Source organism: Ornithorhynchus anatinus, chromosome 18, assembly GCF_004115215.2.
Source record: "Ornithorhynchus anatinus isolate Pmale09 chromosome 18, mOrnAna1.pri.v4, whole genome shotgun sequence".
Classification (NCBI taxonomy): Eukaryota; Metazoa; Chordata; class Mammalia; order Monotremata; family Ornithorhynchidae; genus Ornithorhynchus; species Ornithorhynchus anatinus.
In genome coordinates, this window is record NC_041745.1 from 19,152,639 (window position 1) to 19,177,878 (window position 25,240).

The 25,240-nt window shown below is 47.8% G+C and overlaps 1 protein-coding gene across 1 annotated transcript in view; it reads left to right on the top strand.

The window, feature by feature from the left end:
- Nucleotides 1-5,080: 5,080 nt before the first annotated feature.
- Nucleotides 5,081-25,240, top strand: part of SUCLG1 (succinate-CoA ligase GDP/ADP-forming subunit alpha) — a 32,693-nt gene continuing 12,533 nt past the window's right edge. The window contains exons 1-5 of the mRNA XM_029046480.2: nt 5,081-5,191; nt 11,369-11,472; nt 16,196-16,312; nt 21,164-21,376; nt 21,524-21,581. Of these exons, the coding sequence (XP_028902313.1) occupies nt 5,134-5,191; nt 11,369-11,472; nt 16,196-16,312; nt 21,164-21,376; nt 21,524-21,581 (550 nt within the window). The 5' untranslated portion in view covers nt 5,081-5,133. The remainder of the gene's footprint in view (nt 5,192-11,368; nt 11,473-16,195; nt 16,313-21,163; nt 21,377-21,523; nt 21,582-25,240) is intronic.

Sequence of the window (25,240 nt, forward strand, 5' to 3'; positions counted from 1 at the left end):
CTTGGGAGAGTACCATATAACAGTAAACTGACACATTCTGTGCACACAATGAGCCTACAGTCTAGAGGGGGAGACAGACATTAATATACATAAATAAACTACAGATATGTGTGTAAGTGCTGTGGGGCTGGGAGGGGGGTTGAATAAAGGGATCAAGTCAGGGTGATGCAGAGGAGAGTGGAAGAAGAGGAAAGGGGCAGGGGGGCTTAGTCAGGGAAGCCCTCTTGGAAGAGATGAGCATTCAGTAAGGCTTTGAAGGTCGGGGAGAGTATCAGCTATGAGGAGGGAGGGCATTCCAGGCCAGAGGAAGGACATGAGCAAGGGATTGTTGGCGAGATAGACAAGGTCGATGTACAGAGAGAAGGTTAGCATTAAAGGAGTGAAGTGTGTGGACTAGGTTGTATTAGGAGAGCAGGGAGGTGAGGTAAGAGAGGGCAAGGTGATTAAATGCTTTAAAGCCAGTGGTGAGGAGTTTTCGTTTGATGCAACAAGTACCATTAAATGCACAAACAACAAATAAACCAAAAATCTTCAGAGCTCAGGGCTTGGTGCACAGTGGGTACAGGTCAGGGAGAGAGAGGAGCCACCCCTACTGCTGGTGTTCTCACAATGCTCAGCTCAGTGCTCAGCTCGGATGAGGATCCTGAGTGCTCCTGCCCCCGCAGGGTTGTGGATGAGGATCCTGTGGGTGTGAGCAGAGACCGTGTCTCATGGTCAGGGGACTACTTCCTTGCCTATCTCTCCTTTTACTACTTCCTCTTCCAGCCAGTTGTAAGGATTTTAAGAGAAACAGCGCCGTCTAGCGGATAGAGCATAGGACTGGGAGGCAGAAGGATCTGGGTTCTAGCCCCACCTCTGTCACTTGTTTGCTGGGTGACCTTGGACAAATCACTTCATTGCTCTGTGCCTGTTACATCATCTGTAAAATGGGGATTAAAACCAGGAGCACCATGTGGGACAGGGACTGTGTCCACTCAGATAACCTTGTATCTACTCCAGTGCTTCGTAAAGGGCCTGGCACCTAGTAAGAGCTTAACAAACACCACTATTTCTATTATTATTATTATTCTGTTCTACTGAATGTGAAGAAGTGTCTGGAACACACACAGCACCGATTCCACAACAAGGTTTTAAAGTTCAGGTTGAAATCGTGCTTCATAGTTTATACATAAGGTGAAAAAGGAGATGAATTTGTGCAAGCTAGAATGAAAAATTTGTTTTTTACAAAATTACAAAATCTGTAATAATAATAATTATTATGGTATTTGTAAAGCACTTACTATGTGCCAAGCTTAAGCACAGGGATAGATACAAGGTAATCAACTTGTCCTACATGGGGCTCACAGTCTTAATTCTCATTTTACAGATGAGGAAACTGAAGCAAAGAGAAGTTAAATGACTTGCCCAAGGTCACACAGCAGACGAGTGTCAGAGCCGGGATTAGAAACCATGTCCTCTGACTCCCAAGCCTGTGCTCTTTCCATTAAGCCACACTGCTTCTCAGTATTTATTTATTTATATTAATGTCCATCTCTCCGTCATGCTGCCGGCTCTTTGTGGACAGGGAATCTATCTCTTTATTGTTATACTGTACTCTCCCAAGAACTTAGTACGGTACTTTGCACCCAGTAAGCACTCAGTAAATACGATTAAATGAAATGAAAATAAGAAATGAAGTGGATGGGCAATCACCAGTGTTTCTTGAGGAGAGGAAAATGTTTTTGTAGAAAAATGATCCAGGCAGCAGAGTAAAGAATGGACTGGAGTTGGGAGAGATAGGAGGCTGGGAGGTCAGCAAGGAAGCTGATACAGTAATCATGGCAGGAGAGGAAGCAGGAAGGAGGAAGCAGACACATATCAGTATACATTTCTGAAAAATAAATTATCTCCTTGGTTAGTGCTTTATCCTTCCTAGGTGTTCATTAATTATTGCAAAACCTGCTTCTCTTTGAAGATATTCACTCAGGATAATAATAATAATAATAATAATAATGTTGGTATTTGTTAAACGCTTACTATGTGCAGAGCACTGTTCTCAGTGCAGGGGGAGATTCAGGGTGATCAGGTTGTCTCACGTGAGGCTCACAGTTTTAATCCCCATTTTACAGATGAGGTAATTGAGCACAGAGAAGTGAAGTGACTTGCCCACAGTCACACAGCTGCCAAGTGGCAGAAGCCAGGATTCAAACCCATGACCTCTGACTCCCCAGCCCGTGCTCTTTCCACTGAGCCACGGATCTGGATCAAGGAAGAGCACCAGAGTTAGGTTGTGGAATGAAAGTTTTGTGTTGAAAGGAATCACGTGTCCTCTTTGATTTTAGCTACAGTGCATTATCAATCAGTCGATCTATCAGTTGCAATTCTTGAATGCTTACCGTGGGCAGAACGCTGTACTGAGAGTTTAGGAGAGTGGACTATAACAGATTTGGTAAACACCTTTCCTGTTCACAAGGAGATTATATCCTAGAGGGGAGACCTACATTCAAATAAATTACAGATATATGTAAGTGCTGTGGGGCTGAGGGTGGGGTGAACATCAAGGGCTTAAAGGGTACCGACCTAAGTGTATAATGCAGAAGGGAGAGGGAGTAAGGGAAATGAGGGATTAGTTGGGGAAGACCTCTTAGAAGAAGTGTGATTTCAGTAGGGCTTTGAAGGTGGGGAGAATGGAGTTCTGTTCTGCACCGAAGGAAGAGGGAGTTTTAAACCAGAGGGATTGTCCTGCGGCACAGATGAGATCAAAGTACAGGGAGCAAGTTGGTGTTAGGCCGGGTTGTAGTAGGAAGTCAGTGAGATAATAAAGTAGGAGAGGGAAAGCTCACTGAGGGCCTTAAGGCCGATAGCGATAATCATATAATAATAATAATTGTTAAGCACTGTATTAAGTGCTGGGGTAGATGGAGGATAATCAGGTCCCACATGGGCCTCACGGATTAAGTAGGAAGGAGAATAAGTGTTGAAACCCCATTTGGCAGATGAGGGAACTGAGACACAGAGAAAAGAGGTGACTTGCAGGTACAGATCATACAGCAGGTAAGTGGTGGAGGCAGAATTGGAACCCAGGGCTCCTAACTCCCAGGCCCAGGCTATTTCCTCTAAGCCTCGCTGCTTCCCTCCTTCCGATGCTATTACCCTATTTATTTTGGTAATGAGGTGTACATCCACTTGATTTTATTTATCGTGATAATGTCATTTTTGTTTCGTTCTGTTTTACCCTGCCATCCGTCTCTCCCGATTAGACCGTGAGCCCGTCATTAGGCAGGGATTGTCTCTACCTGGGGCCGAACTTTACATTCCGGGCGCTTAGTATAGAGAAGCAGCGTAGCTCTGTGGAAAGAGCACGGGCTTGGGAGTCAGAGGTCATGGGTTCGAATGCCGGCTCTGCCACTTGTCAGCTGTGTGACTGGGGGCACGTCACTTAACTTCTCTGTGCCTCAGTTCCCTCATCTGTAAAATGGGGATAAAGACTGTGAGCCTCACGTGGGACAACCTGATTACCCTGTATCTACCCCAGGGCTTAGAACAGCGCTCTGCACATAGTAAGCGGTTAACAAATACCAACATTGTTATTATTGCTCTGCACATAGTAAGTGCTCAAAAAATACTATTGAACGAATGAATGCTGAGGGGTTTCCATTTGGTGGGGAGATGGATGGACAATCCCTGAGAAGTGGGGCAGCTGTGTGACCTTGGGCAAGTCACTTCACTTCTCCCTGCCTCCTCATCTGTGAGATGGGGATAAAGACTGTGGGCCCTTCGTGGGATGACCTGATGAGCCCGTATCACCCCTAGCGCTTAGAACAGGGCTCGGCACACAGTAGGGGCTTAACCCATACCAACATGATTATTATTATTATGGGGGGTGGGGGAGGGCAGGGATGCGGTAGTCTCGAGGGGACATGATATGATGCCAAATAATGATAATAATAATAATGGTATTTGTTAAGCGCTTACTCTGTGCAGAGCACCGTTCTAAGCGCTGGGGGGGTGGGGGGGTGGGGGGGACTAAGACTGTGAGCCTCAAGTGGAACAACCTGATTCCCCTGTATCTCCCCCAGCGCTTAGAACAGTGCTCGGCACAGAGTAAGCGCTTAACAAACACCAACATTATTATTATAGAGAAGCAGCGTGGCTCAGGGGAAAGAGCACGGGCTTTGGAGGCAGGGCTCATGAGTTCGAATCCCAGCTCTGCCACTTGTCGGCTGTGTGACTGTGGGCAAGTCACTTAACTTCTCTGTGCCTCAGTTCCCTCATCTGTAAAATGGGGATTAAGACTGTGAGCCCCACGTGGGACAACCCGATTCCCCTGTGTCTACCCCAGCGCTTAGAACAGTGTTCGGCACATAGTAAGCGCTTAATAAATACCAACATTATTATTATAGAGGGTGATGAGGTTGTCCCACGTGAGGCTCACAGTCTTAATCCCCATTTTACAGATGAGGGCACGGAGAAGTGAAGTGACTTGCCCACAGTCACGCAGCTGACACGTGGCGGAGGTGGGATTCGAACCCACCACCTGCGCCTCCCAAGCCCGGGCTCTTGCCGCGGAGCCACTCTGCTTCTCACGCAGCGCTGCAATGATGCCTTGGAGCGGGCAGGGCAAAGGACCGGTCTTTACAAATCCCGGGGGGGCAGAGGGCAGAGGGCAGAGGGCTCCCGGGCCGGGAGCAGGAGAAGGTGCAAGCCCAAGGTGACGGGCAGCGGCTGGAGCAGCAGGAATCTGCCTGGCAACTCCGCCCCCGCCCCCCCCTCCCTCCCCCCACCTTGGCATCGGCAGCCGAAAACTACAATTCCCAGAATCCCCAGGGCCGCCCCACGGGGCCCCTTCCGCCCTCCCTCCGGGCTGCCCCTTCCACTGCCCGCAGGAGTCAGCCGGCAGTCGGCCCTCGTCGGTGAGGATGGAGGCGCGCATTCGTTTGGGAAGCTGGAGGAACGACGCCTAGGGAAGATGGCTGTCCTCCACCGCGGGTTCGGAGGCCGGGGCGAGGCTCCTCTGAGGCGCCTTTCCATCAGGCATGTGGTTCGGCCACCCTCCTCCCCCCGCCTCGGGGCGGTGGACCCCGTGTCATTGGGGAATGACCCGACCGAGCGACAGACGACGACGTCTCAGTCGTCGCTTCAGCCGACGCCGCCATGTCCCTGGGCAGCAGTAGCCTCGCCGGCGCCCGCCTCCTGGCTCGCCCTTTCCTTCGTGAGTAGCCGCCGGCCCTGCCCGCCGCCCTCCGCCCGGGACCTCCGAGCCCAGGCTCCTCGCTCGGCGCCGTCTCCCCGCTAGGCCGCTTTGGGCCCCGCGGCCCGAGCACCCCCCTCCCCCGCTCCCCTCCCGCCCCTCGGACGGGTTCGGGCCAGTTCGGGTCGGTTCGGACAGGTTCGGGTCGGGTCGGGTCGGTTCGGACAGGTTCGGGTCGGGTCGGGTCAGTTCGAGTCGGGTCGGACGGGTTCGGGTCGGTTCGGACGGGTTCGGGCCGGCCCGGCCCGGCTTGGCTTTGGGGGCCGCAACTTCCCTCCGAGAAGCAGCGTGGCCCGGGCTTGGGAGTCAGAGGTCGTGGGTTCGAATCCCGGCTCCGCCGCTTGTCAGCTGGGTGACTTTGGACAGGTCACTTCACTTGTCTGGGCCTCAGCGGCCTCATCTGGAAAATGGGGATGAAGATTGAGAGCCCCATGTGGGAACGCCTGATCACCTTGTATCCCCCAGCGCTTAGAACAGTGCTTGGCACACAGTAAGCTCTTAACCAATGCCGTCATTATTAGTAGTATTATTATCTGGACCCCGGCCCCGGGGGGGCGGGGGGAAACGTTGATCGGGGCGGCCGCGCTCCCCCGCCCGCCTTTCCGTCCGTCCTCCCTGCCTCTTCCTTCTTTCATAATAATAATAAGAATAATGATGACAGCTTTTATTAAGCGCTTCCTATGTGCCAAGCACTGTTCTAAGCGCTGGGGTAGATGCAAGGTGATCAGGTTATCCCCCGTGGGGCTCACAGTCTTCATCCTCACTGTAATAATAATAATAATAATAATGTTGGTTTTTCTTAAGCACTTACTATGTGCTAAACACTGTTCTAAGCACAGGGGTGGGGGGGAATACAAGGTGATCAGGTTGTCCCCCGTGGGGCTCAGTCTTCGTCCCCATTTTAGTAAATAATAATAATGTTGGTTTTTGTTAAGAGCTTACTATGTGCCAAGCACTGTTCTAAGCGCTGGGGCAGGAAATACAAGGCGATCAGGTTGCCCCCCCCTAGGGCTCACAGTTTTCATCCCCATTTTAATAATAATAATTATAATAATGTTGGTTTTTCTTAAGCACTTAGAATGTGCCAAACACTGTTCTAAGCGCTAGGGTGGGGGGGGAATACAAGGTGATCAGTTTGTCCCCCATGGGGCTCACAGTCCTCATCCCCATTTTCATAATAATGTTGGTTTTTGTTAAGCGCTTACTATGTCCCGAGCACTGTTCTAAGCGCGGGGGGAGATACACGGTCATGGGGTTGGTCCATGTGAGGCGCACGGTCTGAATCCCCATTTTGCAGATGAGGGAACTGAGGCACCGAGAAGTGAAGTGACTTGCCCAAAGTCACACAGCTGGCAGGTGGCGGGGGCAGGATTAGAACCCGTGACCTCTGACTCCTAAACCCCAGCTCTTGCCACTGTGCCACGCTGCATTTTACACATGAGGTAACTGAGGCCCAGAGAAGTGAAGTGACATATCCAAAGCCACACGGCTGACGAGAGGCGGAGCTGGGATTAGAACCCACGACCGCTGACTCCCAAGCCCAGGCTCTTTCAACTGGTCCACGCTGCTTCCCGATAATAATGTTGGTGTTTGTTAAGTGCTTACTCTGTGCCAAGCACTGTTCTAAGCGCTGGGGGCAGATACATACATAGGCCATCAGGTTGTCCCCTGTGAGGCGCACAGTCTTCAACCCTGTTTTCCAGATGAGGGAACTGAGGCACCGAGAAGTGAAGTGACTTGCCCAGGGGTCACACAGCTGACAGGTGCTGAGATTAGAACCCATGACCGCAGACTCCTAAGCCCGGGCTCTTGAGCCATGCTAGTCCTCCTTCTCTCTGTACCCGGTTTCTTCGAGGGAGGCTTCTGGCAGCCACACTCCAGATTTATATATATATATATAAATATGTATAAATATATCTGTATATATTTATATATACAAACAAATGCACAAATATAATTATATATAACATATATATTATATTTAAAATATACATACTATATATTTATTATATATAAATGTATATGTATGTGTGCGTGCCTCTTGTTTTGGCATATGTATATATATTCGTTCAATCATATTTATTGAGAGCTTACTATGTGCAGAACACTGGACTAAGCACTTGGAATGTACAATTCGACAACAGATAGAGACAGTCTCTACCCAGCAGCGGGCTCACAGTCTAAACATATATATACACACATATATATATGTAATTCTGCTTATATTGATGCCGTGGATGCCTCTCTACTTGTTTTGTTGTCTGTCTCCCCCATTTTAGACTGTGAGCTCATCGTGGGCAGAGATTGTCTCTCTCTCTGTTGCTGAATTGTACTTTCCAAGCGCTTAGTACAGTGCTCTGCACACAGTAAGTGCTCAGTAAATACGATTGAATGAATGTGTGGGTGTGCGCCCCCCCATGTAACATGGACCAGGGGTGTTAGGGTGTGTGTGTGTGGTGTATATGTGTGGGCCGCCCCCCCACCCGCTTAGTACCCAGATCGGGGCCTGCGTCCTCCCCACCACCAAGCCTCACCCCCGGGAGCCGAGTGCGGTTGACGCCATTGCACGTTGACTTCGTGTCGGTGCCGTTTCTATCTTTTATTTTATTTTATGCTATTCGTTAAGTGCTTACTACGCAGCAGTCGCTGTCCTAAACACTGGTGTACGTACAAGAGAAGCAGCGTGGCTCAGTGGAAAGAGCCCGGGCTTGGGAGTCAGGTCATGGGTTCGAATCCTGGCTCTGCCACTTGTCAGCTGTGTGACTGTGGGCAAGTCACTTAACTCTCTGTGCTTCAGTTACCTCATATGTAAAATGGGGATTAAGACTGAGCCCCAAGTGGGACAACCTGATTACCCTGTATTTACCCCAGTGCTTAGAACAGTGCTCTGCATGTAGTAAGCGCTTAATAAATACCAAAAAAAAAAAAAAGCTCGGTAGAGTACACTGTAACAGTAAACAGACACAATCCCTTCCCATAGGGAGCTTAGAGTCTAGAGGGGCATTCAGGTGCTAATATAAATAAATTGCAGATGTTTACGTAAGTGCGGTCAATCCCCATTTTACAAACAAGGTAACTGAGGCACAAAGAAGTGAAGTGACTTACCCGAGTTCACGCAGCGGACAAGTGGCAGAGCTGGGATCAGAACCCAGGTCCTTTTCCCTCCCAGGCCTTGCTCTTTCCCCTAGGCCGGCGTGTTTTGTGTGTACCGACATTCTGCACGCGTGTCTGAGCGCATGGGGTGGAGGGGGCCTCATTCCCACCCCACCATCTCTCCTGCTCGCTCCGGTTGGCCAGGGCTTCCAGGCCACCGTGTTGGGTGGGTCGATTGGGTCTGCAGCCCTAAATTTTAAATCTAATAATAATAATAATAATGGCACCTGCTAAGCGTTTACTCAGTGCCAAGCACTGTTCTAAGCACTGGGGTCGATAGACACTAGTCAGGTTGGACCCAGTCCCCATCCCTCTAGGGGCTTCACACTTGTACCTCCGTTTTACAGACGAGATAACCGAGGCCCGAGGCCCGGTGAAATGACTTGCCCACGGTCACCCAGGAGGCGTGTAGAGGAGCTGGGATTAGAAGTAGGGCCTTCTAATTCCAGGGCCCGTGCTCTGGCCACGATTCCGTGCCTGCCTCCTGCCGCTTCGAGAGAGAGGTCAGGACTCTAGGTGGCTCAGTGGAAAGAGCACGGGCTTTGGAGTCAGAGGTCATGGGTTCGAATCCCGGCTCTGCCACTCGTCAGCTGTGTGACTGTGGGCAAGTCACTTCACTTCTCGGTGCCTCAGTTATCTCATCTGTAAAATGGAGATGAAGACTGTGAGCCCCACGTGGGACAACCTGATTCCCCTGTGTCTACCCCCAGCGCTTAGAACAGTGCTCGGCACATAGTAAGCGCTTCACAAATACCCTTGTCGGGAGAGGTGGAGATTTTTAGTTGCTGGGCTGAAAATTTCAGTGAGTGGTCAGTCGGGGCATGTGCTTGCTCCCTGGTGGGACCGGCCCCAGACCACTCTTAGAGGGGATGGCTACCACCTGATTCGATTCTGATTTTAGAGGGAAGGGAAGTCTCTTCCAGGTCAACCCTTAATGATCCTGCTGCGGCATTTATGGACCTGTGGTGTGAGCCCCCTTTCCTGGTATTTCGAGAGACCAGAGTTAAGTTCTTTCCCACGTCTCTCTTCATCGGGGAACAAACAACTGGCTCTGTCCTTTGCTCCACTTTCCCAGTTTTAAAAAGGGGCCTCATGGAATATCAGGCTAGCTACCCAATACAAACATATAGTGTAAAATAACAGGTGAGACTGTGGAGTTGTGTAGGGTAATCTATAGCTGTACCTATTTCGGATTACAATTTAAGGTACAATTTAAGGGAGTGTCTTTCTGTCCAAACTCACTCGACGTTGGAACCGAAGCCAGCTCAGATGTTCAACGAAATTGGGCCTGTGCTCATCCAGAATAGCAAACCCCAGTTTTTGTGTGTGTGTCGAGGGTGGAATTTGAGGTGGTAGTGAATGAGAATATTTATGTTCTGACCCAGTTGCCTTATAGGTAGCACATTTCCTCATTTTGTGGGTTTATTTGGGTTTTTTTTTAATGCAATGGTGCACTCTACTGGGTGCCGAAGGGAATTCCCAGAGAAACACAACATCAAGTCCTAAACCTCATAGTCTAAAGATTATATATCTGCGTTTTATAAATTTTCTATTTGCCTTTATCCAGGAAAACATAAGCACCAACTCTGTTAGGAAGGAAGGTCTTTACCTTTGCACTCTTTAACAGTTGGGAAATCACTTTTGAGAGGAGTTAATGAAAGCCAAACAAATTCAAAGGTCAGTATGGAGTTTGACCGCATTGAAATTTGGGGGGCCCTCTGGAGTAACCAGGGGTGTTGATTAGGCTCCAGAATGTTGAGCAGGGAACTTGGGACAGTTGTTGGAACAGGAACAGTTGTTGGAATGTTGGAACAGGGAACTTGTACATCGCCTTGATTCTATTTAGTTGCCATTGTTTTTACGAGATGTTCTTCCCCTTGACGCTGTTTAGTGCCATTGTTCTTGTCTGTCCCTCTCCCCCGATTAGACTGTAAGCCCGTCAAACGGCAGGGACTGTCTCTATCTGTTGCCGACTTGTTCATCCCAAGCGCTTAGTACAGTGCTCTGCACATAGTAAGCGCTCAATAAATACTATTGAATGAATGAATGAACTTGGGGCAACATGGCAAGGCTAATCATAGATACCGTTAGTATCTGTGTAGTAACAGATACTATTTACTCCGTCCCTTGATCTTGTCCCGGGAGTTTAATTTTTGTAACACTGCTGTTGGAGGCTTTTTTTTTTTTTTTTCTGAGTACGACTTGAAGTTTTATGCCGAGAATTGAGATTGACCCCAAGTTTCCTGGCTGTTGATCCTTACAGTCACCCTCTTTTAAACATGAAGTGACATAAAAACTTGTAAGTCTTTTTCTGGTACTAGAGAGGAAACATTGCAGGACGTTGCAAAGTTTTAGTGCAGCATGTCTTACAGGAAGGAAGGATTGGTCAGGAATATACTGTCTCACTGTGTTTCTGTGTTTGCCTCTGGATATTTTCTCCAGCTAACACGCTCTGACTGCTTTGATCCAGGTGTGAGGTGGATATAGGCTGTCAGTTTTGGAAGAAGAAATGGGGAGAAGGAGAGAAATGGTCACTGTGGGGGTAGCTTTAAAGATAGTGTGAGGAATGTTTTAAAATTCTGAAAGTGTGATTTCAAGGGATCATTTAAACCCACAGTTGTTTTGGTTTCGGAGCTGTGTTGTGATTCTGTTAGTTTGGCCAGGACTTTCCGAGCCTCATGTTCACAGTGGTGCCTTGGAGGCGCTCATTATTTAAAAACACTTTTCCAACTTGTTGAATGTGCGATGTGAATTCAAGGTGGTAGTATTCAGTTAGGGAGACAACCCTAGTGGAGTGAATTGGCTACCTCTTGTCCCTTTCTCCTGAAGACTCTCACTTAGCAGTTGAGGTTGTGAAGGGAAAGATCACAGGAGGGCCTTAATGTTTGCGAAGTCTTGGGTTTTCATGTGTGGACCGTTGGGACATTTGATGTGGGTCGGTCAGAAAATGGTATAATATATGTAATTATCTTTTGCATTTTTCAGTGCAACAGAATGGAATTCGGCACTGTTCCTATACAGCCTCACGGAATAACCTCTACGTCAATAAAACCACAAAGGTCATTTGCCAAGGTTTCACTGGCAAACAGGTATGCCTAAGTAACTCATTCTTGTAATGTACAGTAATCAACTATTCGGGCTTAAACCCTGGTATTAATACATGCTTTATGGTCTCCTTTCCCTTAGCAGTCATTCAGTCGTATTTATTAACATTTGTGACAGGCTGAGAGAAGGACCTCAGACTCAGGCAATGCCATAGTCCATGTGATCCCTTTCCAGTTTTATCTTTAGGCTGAAATTTAGTAACTTGTAATCATCCCAAGTTATTTAACTTTTGAGAGTTCTTGTACAAGAAACTACTTCTTTCAGTGAATGGCAACAAGAATGTGTGTGGTGTGCCAAAAAAAGTTTCTTTCTAAGATTTGAATAGTTGGTATTATGATTGCGAAACATAAAATAAATTTACAGTGAGCCCACTTAAATGAAACAGAACCTAGTTCCAGACTCTAATGATGATGATGATGATGATGATTATGGTATTTGTTAAGCGCTTACTATGTGCCGAGCACTGTTCTAAGCGCTGGGGCAGATACAAGGTGATCAGCCTGTCCCACTTGGGGCTCACAGCCTTAATCCCCATTTTACAGATGAGGTAACAGGCGCAGAGAAATTAAGTGGCTTGCCCAAGGTCACACAGCAGACACGTGGTGGAGCCGGGTTTAGAACCCACATCCTCTGTCTCCCAAACCTGTGCTCTTTCCACTGAGTCACGCTCCTTCTGTGTACAGTGGTAATAGTAGATTCTGGGCCTAGTTACCCAGAGTCACAAACCACAGTGATCAGTTAGCGGGATTTATAGAGCGCTTTCTGTGCGCAGAGCACTTTATTAAGCACTTGGGAATGTACAGCTGAGTCTGTAGGCATGTATCCTGCCCACCAAAGGGTTACGGTCTGGAGGGTAGAGATTTCCGGCAGGTGCTTTGTTGCTAGAGGATGGGTGCGGGAGGAAGGATTTTTCTACAACTGATTTTTGAAATGCAGTTCCCCAAATATATTTTGGAGAAGGAGCATGGCCTAGTGGAAAGAACAGGGCCTGAGTCACAGGACCTGGATTCTAATCCCAGCTCTGCCATAGTGTCAGCCCTGTCACCTAAATTCTCTGTGCCTCAGTTACCTGATCAGTAAAATGGGGATTAAGACCGTGAGCCCTGTGTGAGATATGGACTGTTCCAACTCAAATACTTTGTAACCCCCCCAGCGCTGGGTATTTATTTCACCTCAGTTCATTAACTCTTTTAAATTCATTAGCCATTTATTGAGCGCTTACTCTGTGCAGAGCACTGTATTAAGTAGTTTGGAGAGTACAGTATAACAGAGTTGGTAGACATGTTCCCTGCCCACAAGCTATAGTCTGGAGGGAATAATTGTATTTGTTAAGCGCTTACCGTGTGCTAGGCACTGTAGTGAATGATGGGATAGATACAAGATAATCATGTTGGACACAGTCCCTGTCCCACATAAGGCTCACGATCTTAATCCCCATTTTACAAATGAGGTAACTCAGGCACAGAGAGAAGGGAAGTGACTTGCTCAAGGTCTCACTGTAGACAAGTGGCAGAGTTGGGATTAGAACCCTGGGTTCGAATCTCAGGTCTCTGATTCCCAGGCCCATGTTCTTTTCACTCTTTTCTTATTCACTCATTGCTACACTTTTGAATGAACAAAAATTGAATTTGTCTGATGGAGCCAGGAAAATCAGTGGTGGCTGTCAGCATTCATGTTATAAATCTCTTTATTATGAGCTGCTGAAATATTTTGAAGGATTGTAAAATATGAGCCTGTTCTTGAAACTGTGCATTGGGTGATGGAGGACAAAAAAACCCCACAAAACGACTTTTCCCAGTGGTAATACTGGTGCTTGAAAAACTTCCAGGAAATTCAGTTACTGGTGACAGAGATAGGTTACCAGATATGTGTCTCGACAATCCCCATCCCCCGTCCCTCTTGCTCATTTTCAGCCCTCTCTACCTTTTCCTCCTCCCTCAACTTCTTTAGACCACTCAGCAGGCTGCTCCCGTGTACTTGTTCACATGCCTAGCTTCCCCTCCGTTCCCTCCAAGACCTTGGTTCAGTTGCTTAGATGCATACTCTTGGCTTAGAGGATTTTAGTAGACAAGAGAATATTGCTATTTGAGTTGTACTACAGAAAATTATGAAGTATCTTAAAATGGAAGATGGTCTATAGCCTTTTTGCTTAAGTAAACAGCTCTTTAGCTTGCTTATAATGTGCCAAAATAATTTTGCATTCAATTTCTACAACTATTAGTGATTGAATCTGAAACCATATCTGTTTTCTTAGTACTTCAAACATCCATTTTATGATTCTGGGAGAAGTAAATCCAAACCAGACCAACAAAGATCACAACCGGGCAAAGACTGTTTTTTTCCAGTATATAGGATGCTAGCAAATCATCCTCCTCCTCCCTCCTCGCAAGTGCCACCCCCTCCACCTGTGCCTTGGACCCCATTCCCGCTCACCTTATAAAAACCATTGCCCCTGCCCTCCTCCCCTCCTTAACTTCTATCTTTAACTGCTCAATCTCCAATGGCTCCTTCCCCTCTGCCTTCAAACATGCCCATGTCTCCCCATCCTAAAAAAACCCTCTCTCGACCCCACTTCCCCTTCCAGTTATCGCCCTATCTCCCTACTACCCTTCCTTTCCAAAATCCTAGAACGAGTCATCTACACTCGCTGCTTAGAATTCCTTAACTCCCATTCTCTCCTAGACCCCCTCCAATCTGGCTTCCGTCCCCTCCACTCTACCAAGACTGCTCTCTCTAAGATCACCCATGACCTCCTTCTTGCCAAATCCAATGGCTCCTACTCCATTCTAATCCTCCTTGACCTCTCAGCTTCCTTGACACTGTCGACCATCCCCTCCTCCTCCACACCTTATCTCACCTTGGCTTAACGACTCTGTCCTCTCCTGGTTCTCCTCTTATCTCTCTGGACGGTCATTCTCGGTCTCCTCTCCTTCTCGGTCTCCTCGGTCTCCTTCGCAGGCGCCTCCTCCCCCTCCCATCCTTTAACTGTTGGAGTTCCTCAAGGGTCAGTTCTTGGCCTTCTTCTGTTCTCCATTTACACTCACTCCCTTGGTGAACTCATTCGCTCTACCATCTCTACGCAGATGGCACGCAGATCGACATCTCTGCCCCTATCCTCTCCCCCTCCCTTCAGGCTCGCATCTCCTCCTGCCTCCAGGACGTCTCCACCTGTATGTCTGCCCGCCACCTAAAACTCAACATGAGCAAGAATGAGCTCCTCATCTTCCCTCCCAAGCCCGGTCCTCTCCCAGACTTCCCTATCATCCTGGATGGTATGACCATCCTTCCCGTCTCTCAGGCCCGCAACCTTGGTGTCATCTTTGACTCGTCTTTCTCGTTCACCCCACACATCCGATCCGTTACCGAGACCTGCCAGTCTCACCTTTACAATATCGCCAAGATCCACCCTTTCCTCTCCACCCAAACGGCTACCTTACTGCTACAGGCTCTTGTTATATCCCGGCTAGACTACTGTGTCAGCCTTCTCTCTGATCTCCCTTCCTCCTCCCTCGCCCCGCTCCAGTCTATTTTTCACTCCGCTGCCCGGCTCATCTTCCTGCAGAAACGTTCTGGGCATGTCACTCCCCTTCTTAAACACCTCCAGTGGTTGCCTGTCAACCTCTGCTCCAAACAAAAACTCCTCACTCTAGGCTTCAAGGCTCTCCATCACCTTGCCCCCTCCTACCTCTCCTCCCTTCTCTCTTTCTACTGCTCACCCCACATGCTCTGCTCCTCTGCCGCCCACCTCCTCACCGTCCCTCAGTCTCGCCTATCCCGCCGTCGACCCCTGGTCCACATCCTCCCACGGTCCTGGAATGCCCTCCCTCCTCACCTCCGACAATCTAATTCTCTTCCCCTCTTCAAATCCCTACTTAAAGCTCACCTTCTCCAAGAGGCCTTCCCAGACTGAGCTCCCCCCTTTTTTTCCCCTCTGCTCCCTCCTCCCCCTTCACCTCTCCGCAGCTAAACCCTCTTCTCCCCCCTTTCCCTCTCCTCCTCCCCCTCTCCCGTCCCACCCCCTCAGCACTGTACTCGTCTGGCCAACTGTATATATCTTCATCACCCTATTTATTTTGTTTATTTTGTGTAATGAGATGTATATCACCCTGATTCTATTCATTTGCCATTGTTTTTATGAGATGTTCTTCCCCTTGACTGTATTGCCATTGTTCATGTCTGCCTGTCTCCCCCGATTAGACTGTAAGCCTGTCAAAGGGTAGGGACTGTCTCTATCTGTTGCCGACTTGTATGTTCCAAGGGTTTAGTACAGTGCTCTGCACATAGTAAGTGCTCAGTAAATACTACTGAATTGAATGAATCCTCTTGACTTTCTCTACCTATCAGTAAATGGTACTGAGCACCGACTATATGCAGAGCACCGTATTAAGTGGTCGAGAAAGTGCAATACAACAGAATTAGCGGATACTTTCCCGGCCTTATGAGGAGCTTACAGTCTAGATCTAGTAAGTCTTAAACTGCTGTCCTGTTCAGCCTGTCAGTCTGTCCTAACCTGCTCATTCTCTCCCCTTGTACCTTCTTGGGAGCTGTTATTTCTCTCAGACCGTTCCTCATTTAGGAACAGATATAGATTTTCCCGGTTTGTATGTTCCTCTGTGAGAATGAATAAGAATAGATTTAGCATGCAGGGTCTGTTTAGTCTTTTGAGTTGGCTTTTTCTCAAGTTTTTTTGTGCTTTTTTTTTTCCAGGGCACCTTTCACAGCCAGCAGGCGTTGGACTATGGAACCAATTTAGTTGGAGGAACTTCTCCAGGGAAGGGAGGCAAGACCCACCTGGGTCTCCCTGTGTTCAATACTGTGAAGGAGGTAATCCATAGATGTTGGGCCTGGTCGGGGACTAGAGGGAGGAGGAAGTGAGCCCGTCGTTATTTACTTAGGGAGAGAAATACTAGTTGGGAAAAGTCCATGACCAAGGGTATGGGTTCAGAATATCATTTCTGCCCTAAAAGTACCTAATAAAAGTATGTGTTTTGTATGCCTTCTGCTTCTTGTGGTGTGTATTGCCAGCCTGTGCCCTCTGCACAACTGAGAGTTGAATAAGCAGCATTCTTTTCAGGGTGATTATGATTCAGGATAGCACTCTGAAGAGCAGGAAAGGCTGTCTGATGGAGACAGTAGTCCAAAGTGTTTTTTCTGGGGCAGCTCCTTTCAGAATCATCAAACTTTTCCAATATAACAATCTCTAGCTTTCTTATTTTTTTCATCAGTCAATCATATTTATTGAGCACTTACACTATACAGAGCACTGTACTGAGCGCTTGGGAGCGTACAGTATAAGACACACTCTGCCCACGCCGAGTTGACGGTCTCATTCTTCTCCACCCCCGAACTCCTTCTAGGGATGATCTGCCTGGTTTTGATATACAGAAGAGCCCTACTGGAAATCACATAAAATAATATCAACAAGCTCAGTGTATGACTAATTTCATGTTAAGAAAAACTTGTTTCTCTCACATACAAATTTTGTAGACTAATAATAATAATGACAGTTATTATTACTATGGTATTTAAGCACTTACAATGTGCCGGGCACTATACTAACCGCTGGGATGGATATAAGCAAATCCGGTGGACGCAGTCCCTGTCCTCCAAAGAGGTCACAGTCTTCATCACCATTTTACAGATGAGATAACTGAGGCCCAGTGAAGTGACTTGCCCAAGGTCACACGATTGGAACCCAGAGCCTTCTGACTCCCAGGCTCGTGCTCTATCCCCAGGCCAAGCTACTTCTCAATTGATTAATTAGTTAATAGCATCTTCTGAAAGCCCATGGCATGCAGAGCTGTGTCTTATCCCCGGTAAGGGAGGAGGCGTCGGCTTCCTCCTCTCGCCCCGATGCCACTTCCGCACTATCCCTCCTCCCCCCTCCCTCTCCTTCCCCTCCTTCGAAGCCCATATCATTCGCCTCTACCACCCACTCCAGTTACTTGTCGCCGTCATCTGCCGCCCTCCCGGTCCCACCTCCGACTTCTTCAACCACCTTGACCCCTTTCTCACCTTCCTCCTCTCCTTCTCTCTGCCCACTCTGATCCTTGGAGACTTCAACATCCATACGGATGTACCCGACGACTCCTCTGCCGCCCGCCTGCTATCCCTCCTCGACTCTGCCGACCTCCTCCTCCACCATACCGCGCCCACTCACCGACTCGGTCACACCCTCGATCTCGTCATCTCCTACTGCTGCACTATCTCCTCACTCACCAACTCTGAAATGCCTCTCTCTGACCATAACCTTCTCACCTGCCTCATCTCTCACACTCCCTCCCCCTGCAAATCTTCGCTACTGCCCCACAGAGACCTCCGCTCTCTCGATCCCATCCGTCTTTCCAATAGCATCTCTCCTCACCTTGCCGCCCTGTCCTCTCTTCCCACTCTCGACGAGCGGGTCTCCGCTCTCAACTCCACCCTCTCTACTCATCTCGACTCTCTCGCCCCCCTTTCCCTCCGCCGCTCTCGCTCCACTAACCCACAGTCCTGGATCACCTCCTCCGTCCGCCTCCTACGCTCCTATGCTCGAGCTGCTGAGCGCTGCTGGCGAAAGTCCAAGCACCAAGCCGACCTCACACACTTCAAATTTATCCTTTCCTGCCTTAACTCTGCCCTCTCCTCCGCCAGGCAAAGCTTCTTCTCCTCCCTCATCGACACCCATGCCCGTCACCCCCGCCGATTGTTCCGGACCTTTAACTCTCTCCTTAGGCCCCCTGTTCCTCCCCCTCCCCCATCTCTCACCCCTAATGATCTGGCCACCTATTTCCTCACGAAAATCAACACGATCAGGTCTGAGCTCCCCAAAGTCACCCCTCCGCCTCTCCCCTCCCCCCCAACAACCCCCTCCCCTACTTTCCCATCCTTCCCTGCAGTATCCTCAGAGGAGATCTCCTCCCTCCTCGCAAGTGCCACCCCCTCCACCTGCGCCTCGGACCCCATTCCCTCTCACCTTCTTAAAACCATCGCCCCTGCCCTCCTCCCTTCCTTAACTTCTATTTTTAACCACTCAATCTCCAAGGGCTCCTTCCCCTCTGCCTTCAAACACGCCCACGTCTCCCCCATCCTAAAAAAAACCCGCTCTTGACCCCACTTCCCCCTCCAGTTATCGTCGTATCTCCCTACTACCCTTCCTTTCCAAAATCTTAGAACGAGTCGTCTACAATCGATGCCTAGAATTCCTTAACTCCCATTCTCTCCTAGACCCCCTCCAATCTGGCTTCCGTCCCCTCCACTCTACCGAGACTGCTCTCTCTAAGGTCACCCATGACCTCCTTCTTGCCAAATCCAATGGCTCCTACTCCATTCTGATCCTCCTTGACCTCTCTGCTGCCTTTGACACTGTCGACCATCCCCTCCTCCTCCATACCTTATCTCACCTTGGCTTCACGGACTCTGTCCTCTCCTGGTTCTCCTTTTACCTCTCTGGCCGATCATTCTCGGTCTCCTACGCTGGAGCCTCCTCCCCCTCCCATCCTTTAACTGTTGGAGTTCCTCAAGGGTCAGTTCTTGGCCCTCTTCTGTTCTCCATTTACACTCACTCCCTCGGTGAACTCATCCGCTCTCACGGCTTTGACTACCATCTCTACGCAGATGACACGCAGATCTACATCTCCGCCCCTGTCCTCTCCCCCTCCCTTCAGGCTCGCATCTCCTCCTGCCTCCGGGACGTCTCCACCTGGATGTCGGCCCGCCACCTAAAACTCAACATGAGCAAGACTGAGCTCCTCATCTTCCCTCCCAAGCCCGGTCCGCTCCCAGACTTCTCCATCACCATGGATGGCACGACCATCCTTCCCGTCCCGCAGGCCCGCAATCTCGGTGTCATCCTTGACTCGTCCCTCTCGTTCACCCCACACATCCTATCCGTTACCAAGACCTGCCGGTTTCACCTCTACAATATCGCCAAGATCCGCCCTTTCCTCTCCACCCAAACGGCTACCTTACTATTACGGGCTCTCGTTATATCCCGGCTAGACTACCGTGTCAGCCTTCTCTCTGACCTCCCTTCCTCCTCTCTCGCCCCGCTCCGGTCTATTCTTCACTCCGCTGCCCGGCTCATCTTCCTGCAGAAACGATATGGGCCTGTCACTCCCCTTCTTAAACAACTCCAGTGGTTGCCTATCGACCTCCGCTCCAAACAAAAACTCCTCACTCTAGGCTTCAAGGCTCTCCATCACCTTGCCCCTTCCTACCTCTCCTCCCTTCTCTCTTTCTACCGCCCACCCCGCACGCTCCGCTCCTCTGCCGCCCACCTCCTCGCCGTCCCTCGGTCTCGCCTATCCCGCCCTCGACCCCTGGGTCACGTCCTCCCGCGGTCCTGGAACGCCCTCCCTCCTCACCTCCGCCAAACTGATTCTCTTTCCCTCTTCAAAACCTTACTTAAAAATCACCTCCTCCAAGAGGCGTTCCCAGACTGAGCTCCTCTTCCCCCTCTACTCCCTCTGCCATCCCCCCTTTACCTCTCCGCAGCTAAAGCCTCATTTTCCCCTTTTCCCTCTGCTCCTCCACCTCTCCCTTCCCATCCCCACAGCACTGTACTCGTCCGCCCAACTGTATATATTTTCGTTACCCTATTTATTTTGTTAATGAATTGTACATCGCCTCGATTCTATTTAGTTGCCATTGTTTTTACGAGATGTTCTTCCCCTTGACGCTGTTTAGTGCCATTGTTCTTGTCTGTCCGTCTCCCCCGATTAGACTGTAAGCCCGTCAAACGGCAGGGACTGTCTCTATCTGTTGCCGACTTGTTCATCCCAAGCGCTTAGTACAGTGCTCTGCACATAGTAAGCGCTCAATAAATACTATTGAATGAATGAATTATGCACTTGGGAGAGGACAAAAGAACTAGGATACACAGTCTCTGCCCAAAAGGAGCTTCCAGTTTAGTGAATGATATATGCTTGGCCCAAGAAAGGAATGAAAAACGTGCCTTCTATTAAAAGACACCTTGAAATATTCTGCATTTAATTTTCCTGTGATTGAAATGATCATGAAAGCATCACCAGTTTTATTGTGTAGGTGTGACTGCTGTTGTTCCCGTACCATCTGGGACAGTCAGCAAAGGCCATGATCATTTTCAAAATTTTTTGCATGATGATCCTGAGATATTTCTCAAATTAACTGATATAATTACACTGTTACTTTTTAGAATTGTGTTCTGAAGGCCACCGCCCTGCAAAATACTGATTTGGAGTCTTTAAAACATTTGTTTCAGTTATTTTAGGGTAAGCTTTGCTAAGTGGTCAAAAATTTTACCAAGCCAATGCTTGGGTTGTCTGAATTAGTAAAAGCTCTGAATTATAGAGTCATTTTTCAAAAATGCTCTCTCTTGAAAGTTCCTCTTCTACTCATACTGAAAACATCTATTGTTTCAAACAGCATCTGGAGTCTTGTCTTTCTCAGTGTTGCCTTAAGAAATGTTGCCTTATCCATCTCTGCAAGTGGAAACCACAGGCAGTGAGGGAGCATAAAGTTACTGCATAAGGTGTAGTTACTACATAAGAGAAACTGAGCCCCGCACCTCTTTTGCTAGGCGGTGATGGTTAATGGCAACTTGGGTGTGACGAGAAAGAAGGCCCTTGTTATTTGGTGGCCTCAGAGGTTTGGGGACTTAATGCGTTTTATGATGTTTCTCAGTCTCTAGTAAAAATATCGTGGTTAATGTTTTAGGCCAAAGAACAAACAGGAGCCACTGCGTCTGTAATCTACGTTCCTCCCCCGTTTGCTGCTGCTGCAATCAACGAAGCCGTGGAAGCAGAAATGCCTCTAGTTGTGTGCATTACCGAAGGGATCCCACAGCAGGACATGGTGCGAGTGAAACACTCTCTGACCCGACAGAGCAAGACAAGGCTAGTTGGTCCCAATTGCCCCGGAGTTATCAATGTAAGTCAGTTAAAAAAGCAGTCTCTTCATGTGCATAGCCACACATTTAAGCCACACGTTTTCGGGTCGTCTGTTTATAGTGTTCTGAGATTTTTTTTTTTTTAAAGCCTTTAAAAAAATATATGCTTCTAATTTACTTTCCTTAAGCCTGGAGAATGCAAAATCGGCATCATGCCTGGCCACATTCACAAGAAAGGAAGAATTGGTAAGTGTTGAGCACTAACGTTCTGTACAGTGATCATTTGTTCAGTTTATTGAAAACAGTGACTTTGTCAAAACAGCCCAGATGGCTCATGCAGAAAGACATAACCACCCATAAATTTTTCAAGCACTGGGTTAAGAACAGAAGGTTCAACTAAAAATGGCAGTGACTCAGAAAAACACTAGTGATGCTTTGTCATTTCCATGTCATGAGTTAAATAACACTGGACATGGAAAGAAAAGGAAGAGTGTCTCCAAATCCAGGAAGAAATGGACTTGTAGTTTTTCAAACCCTTTTCCTTAATGTGAGTTGAGAGTTAGTGAGAGGTTTCAGCCCTGGAAAAGGTCAGTATCAGTGAATTCCTCCTTATACAATAACATCTCTTTTTGGAAGGGCTGTCTGAATTTGTAAAAGCTCTCAATTGTAGGGCCATTTTTCAAAAATGCACTCTTTTGAAAGTTCGTCTTTTACTTGGACTGAACACATCAGTTGTTTAAAAAAAGCATCTGGAGTCTTATCACTCTCAGCCCTCATCGTGGAGTGAAAAAAAGTAGCAGCAGGGTGAAGAGGGTGACTGCTGGGCTGGCTAGTGGAGGTTATAGAGAGGGAGTCTGATTTTTCTTTAGCTGAATTGTGTTTCCCTCACATTAGAACAAAGGGACACAGCCTTACACTCTCAAGCACACACTTCTCTTCCCCTTCCACCCTTCCTTTCCTTTCACCATGGAAAAACGGGAAATCAGAGCTGAATGAAATTTGAAAGCTTCATTCTGGGTCTCTTCTCTTTTCTCTTTCTTTGGAGTAGTGTGGCCTAGTGGATAGAGCACGAGTCTGGGAGTAAGAAGGTCCTGAGTTCTAATCCCAGCTCTGCCACGTGTCTGCTCTGTAACCTTAGGCAAGTCACTGTGTCTCATCTCTGTGTCTCATCTGTAAAATGGGGATTGATTAATGTTATTTAGTGCTTACTGTGTGCAAAACACTGCACTGAGCGTTTGGGAGAGTATAATACAGCAGTATCGGTATACACATTTGCTGCCAACAGTGAGTTTACAGTCTAGAGGGGGAGACAGACATTATTATAAACACATAAATTACAGCTATATTTATAAGTGCTCTGGGGCTGAGGGATGAATAAAGGGAGCAAATCAGGGTGACTTGGAAGGGAGTGGGAAAAGGGGAAATGAGGGCTTAGTTGGGGAAGGTCTCTTGAAGGAGATGTGCCTTTAAAGAGGCCTTGAAGATGGGGAGAGTGATTGTTGGATATGAAGAGAGAGGGCATTCCAAGCCAGAGGCAGGACGTGGGCGAGAGGTTGGTGGTGAGGTTGAAGTGCAGCGAATAGGTTGGCATTGGAAAAGTGAAGTGGGCGAGCTGGGTTGTGGTGGAGCAGTGAGGTGAGGTCAGAGGGGGCAAGGTGATTGAGTGATTTAAAGCCAATGCTAAGGAGTTTCTGTTTGATGGGGAAGTGGATGGGCAACCCTTGGAGGTTCTTGAGGAGTGGGGCAACACGGACTGAATGTTTTGGTAGAGAAATGATATGGAAGCAGAGTGAAGCATGGACCGGAATGGGGAGAGACAGGACAGTGAGCCCCATATGGGACATGGACTGAATCCAACCTGATTAGCTTGGATCTACCCCAGTGCTTACTACAGTGGGTGGTACATAGTAAGTGCTAAAAAAAAAAATCATTAAAAATTGTCAGTGACTGATTCACTACTAGGTTGGCTGGATTGAGTTAGTGACCTAAAGATGTTAAACTTTGCCCTCTGTTTGTCTCTTTTCAGTTGCTTTTCTTAGCCGTCCTCCTTTATTTCCATTTAACAATTTAAAAACCGAGTCTTGGGGTTTTTTGGCCAGCCTAGGTATCAAAGGAAGTGTGGTCTTAATGCACATGTCAGCACTGAACCTCACTGAAAAACTAAGCTACTGTTGCAAAATTGACCCAAGTATTCATGTGTTTAGTTCCAACTCACTTTCTAAATACCAGTCGGAGGAGAACCTTTTCCAGGAATGCCAAATGTGTTTTTGCCCCTTTTTTGAGTACTGCGACTGGTAGTCAGTCATTGAAAAGAATTATTCATCATGGCAACTAAAGAGAGACCATATCATTTAGCAAATGTCTTGTTGATGGGTTGCCCTTTTTTTCGAATACACTAATGTCCCTTAGGGTCTGTGTGGATGGCAGAAACGTATTATCAGGCACTTTCAGAGGGGTGGACATGGTAATCACAAGGCTGGCAGAATGTCATAGATGGCCCATGTGCAAATCCACTAAGTCTGTTACTTGTATATGACCACTCTGTAGACTGCTGTCTATGTCTTCTGTAAAGTTGAGCACAAGAGGTGATGGTATAGGCTGAAGAGTTAGCATTCTAGTTATTCCTCCAGTTTCTAGGGTACCCATAATGGAAAAGTGAAAGAGGAGGCCAGTTTTGCCCTTTGTAGATGTGCTCTCTTTATGGCCATGGAGTATTGCTGTGGTGTTCTGAAGTGTTGGGCAGGATTTCCTTTTAAGAAAGTACTGTCTTAAATGTTCCTGAAAGAAAGTATCTGACAATTTTTGGAAAGAGAGGAATAAAGGATGGCGAGGCAAATCCAGTCCGTACTTCACTCCGTTGCCTGGATCATTTTTCTGAAAAACCTTTTAGTCCATATCTCCCCCTCAAAAGCCTGCAAGATTGCCCAGCCACTTCAGCATTAAACAGAAGCTCCTCACCATCAGCTTTAGCCAGCTCTCTCCTTCCTTCCTGACCTCGCTTATCTCCTACTACAACCCATCCTGCTCACAGCACTCCCGTGACACCTATTCTCGGTAACCTCGATCTCGTCTATCCCTTCACCTATCCTCGCCCACATTCTCCTTTGGGCCTGAAACCCCTTCCCCCTTGGTGTCTGGCAGTCCGCCGCTCTTCCCAACCTTCAAAAACCCTCTTAAGATCACATCTCCAAGAAGCCTTTGCAGATTAAGCCCTTTATTTGCCCTATCTGCTCTCCCCTCTGCATTGATTATGAACTCGGCTATGTACCCCTTTAGCACTCTAATGCTCATCTGATCCCCACAATCCTTTTAATAATCTTACGCTCTGCTATTTCCCCTGTCCCTAATCGTTTTTAAGGTCTGACTTCCCCTGTAGATTGTAAACTCCTTGAGGGCAGGGATTGCATCTGCCAACAGTGTTGCATTTTATTTTCCCAAGCACTTAGTGTAGTGCTCTGCACACAGTAAGCACTCAGTAAATACCACTGATTGAAGTGTCCTTTAACCACTCTACTGCTTTGGCAGCCACACTACCGGATACTTGCATCACCATAAAGTTTGCCTTGTAGCAACATAATGAAAAGTGCAAGTATTGGAGAATCCAGAAACTCTTTCGTTATTTCTAAATGCATTCAAACAACTTAATGTGGTAGAATCTTACTGTAGATTTCCAGTGTGTGGTGGGTATGAGGAGCAATAAAAAGCACATCTGCTAATTGAATATTTTTGAAGGAAGGGGAACACATTCCAAATTGAGTGACATTTAACTTTTGTGCTAAGTCTTGGTTGCTATTACAGATTTTTTTATGATCATCTGTTTTACAATTTAGGCTTGAGAGAAAGAAGTAAACTACAGTACAAAAATAACCTTTTTCTGATGTTTTTAATCTGTAATTTGCCTTTAT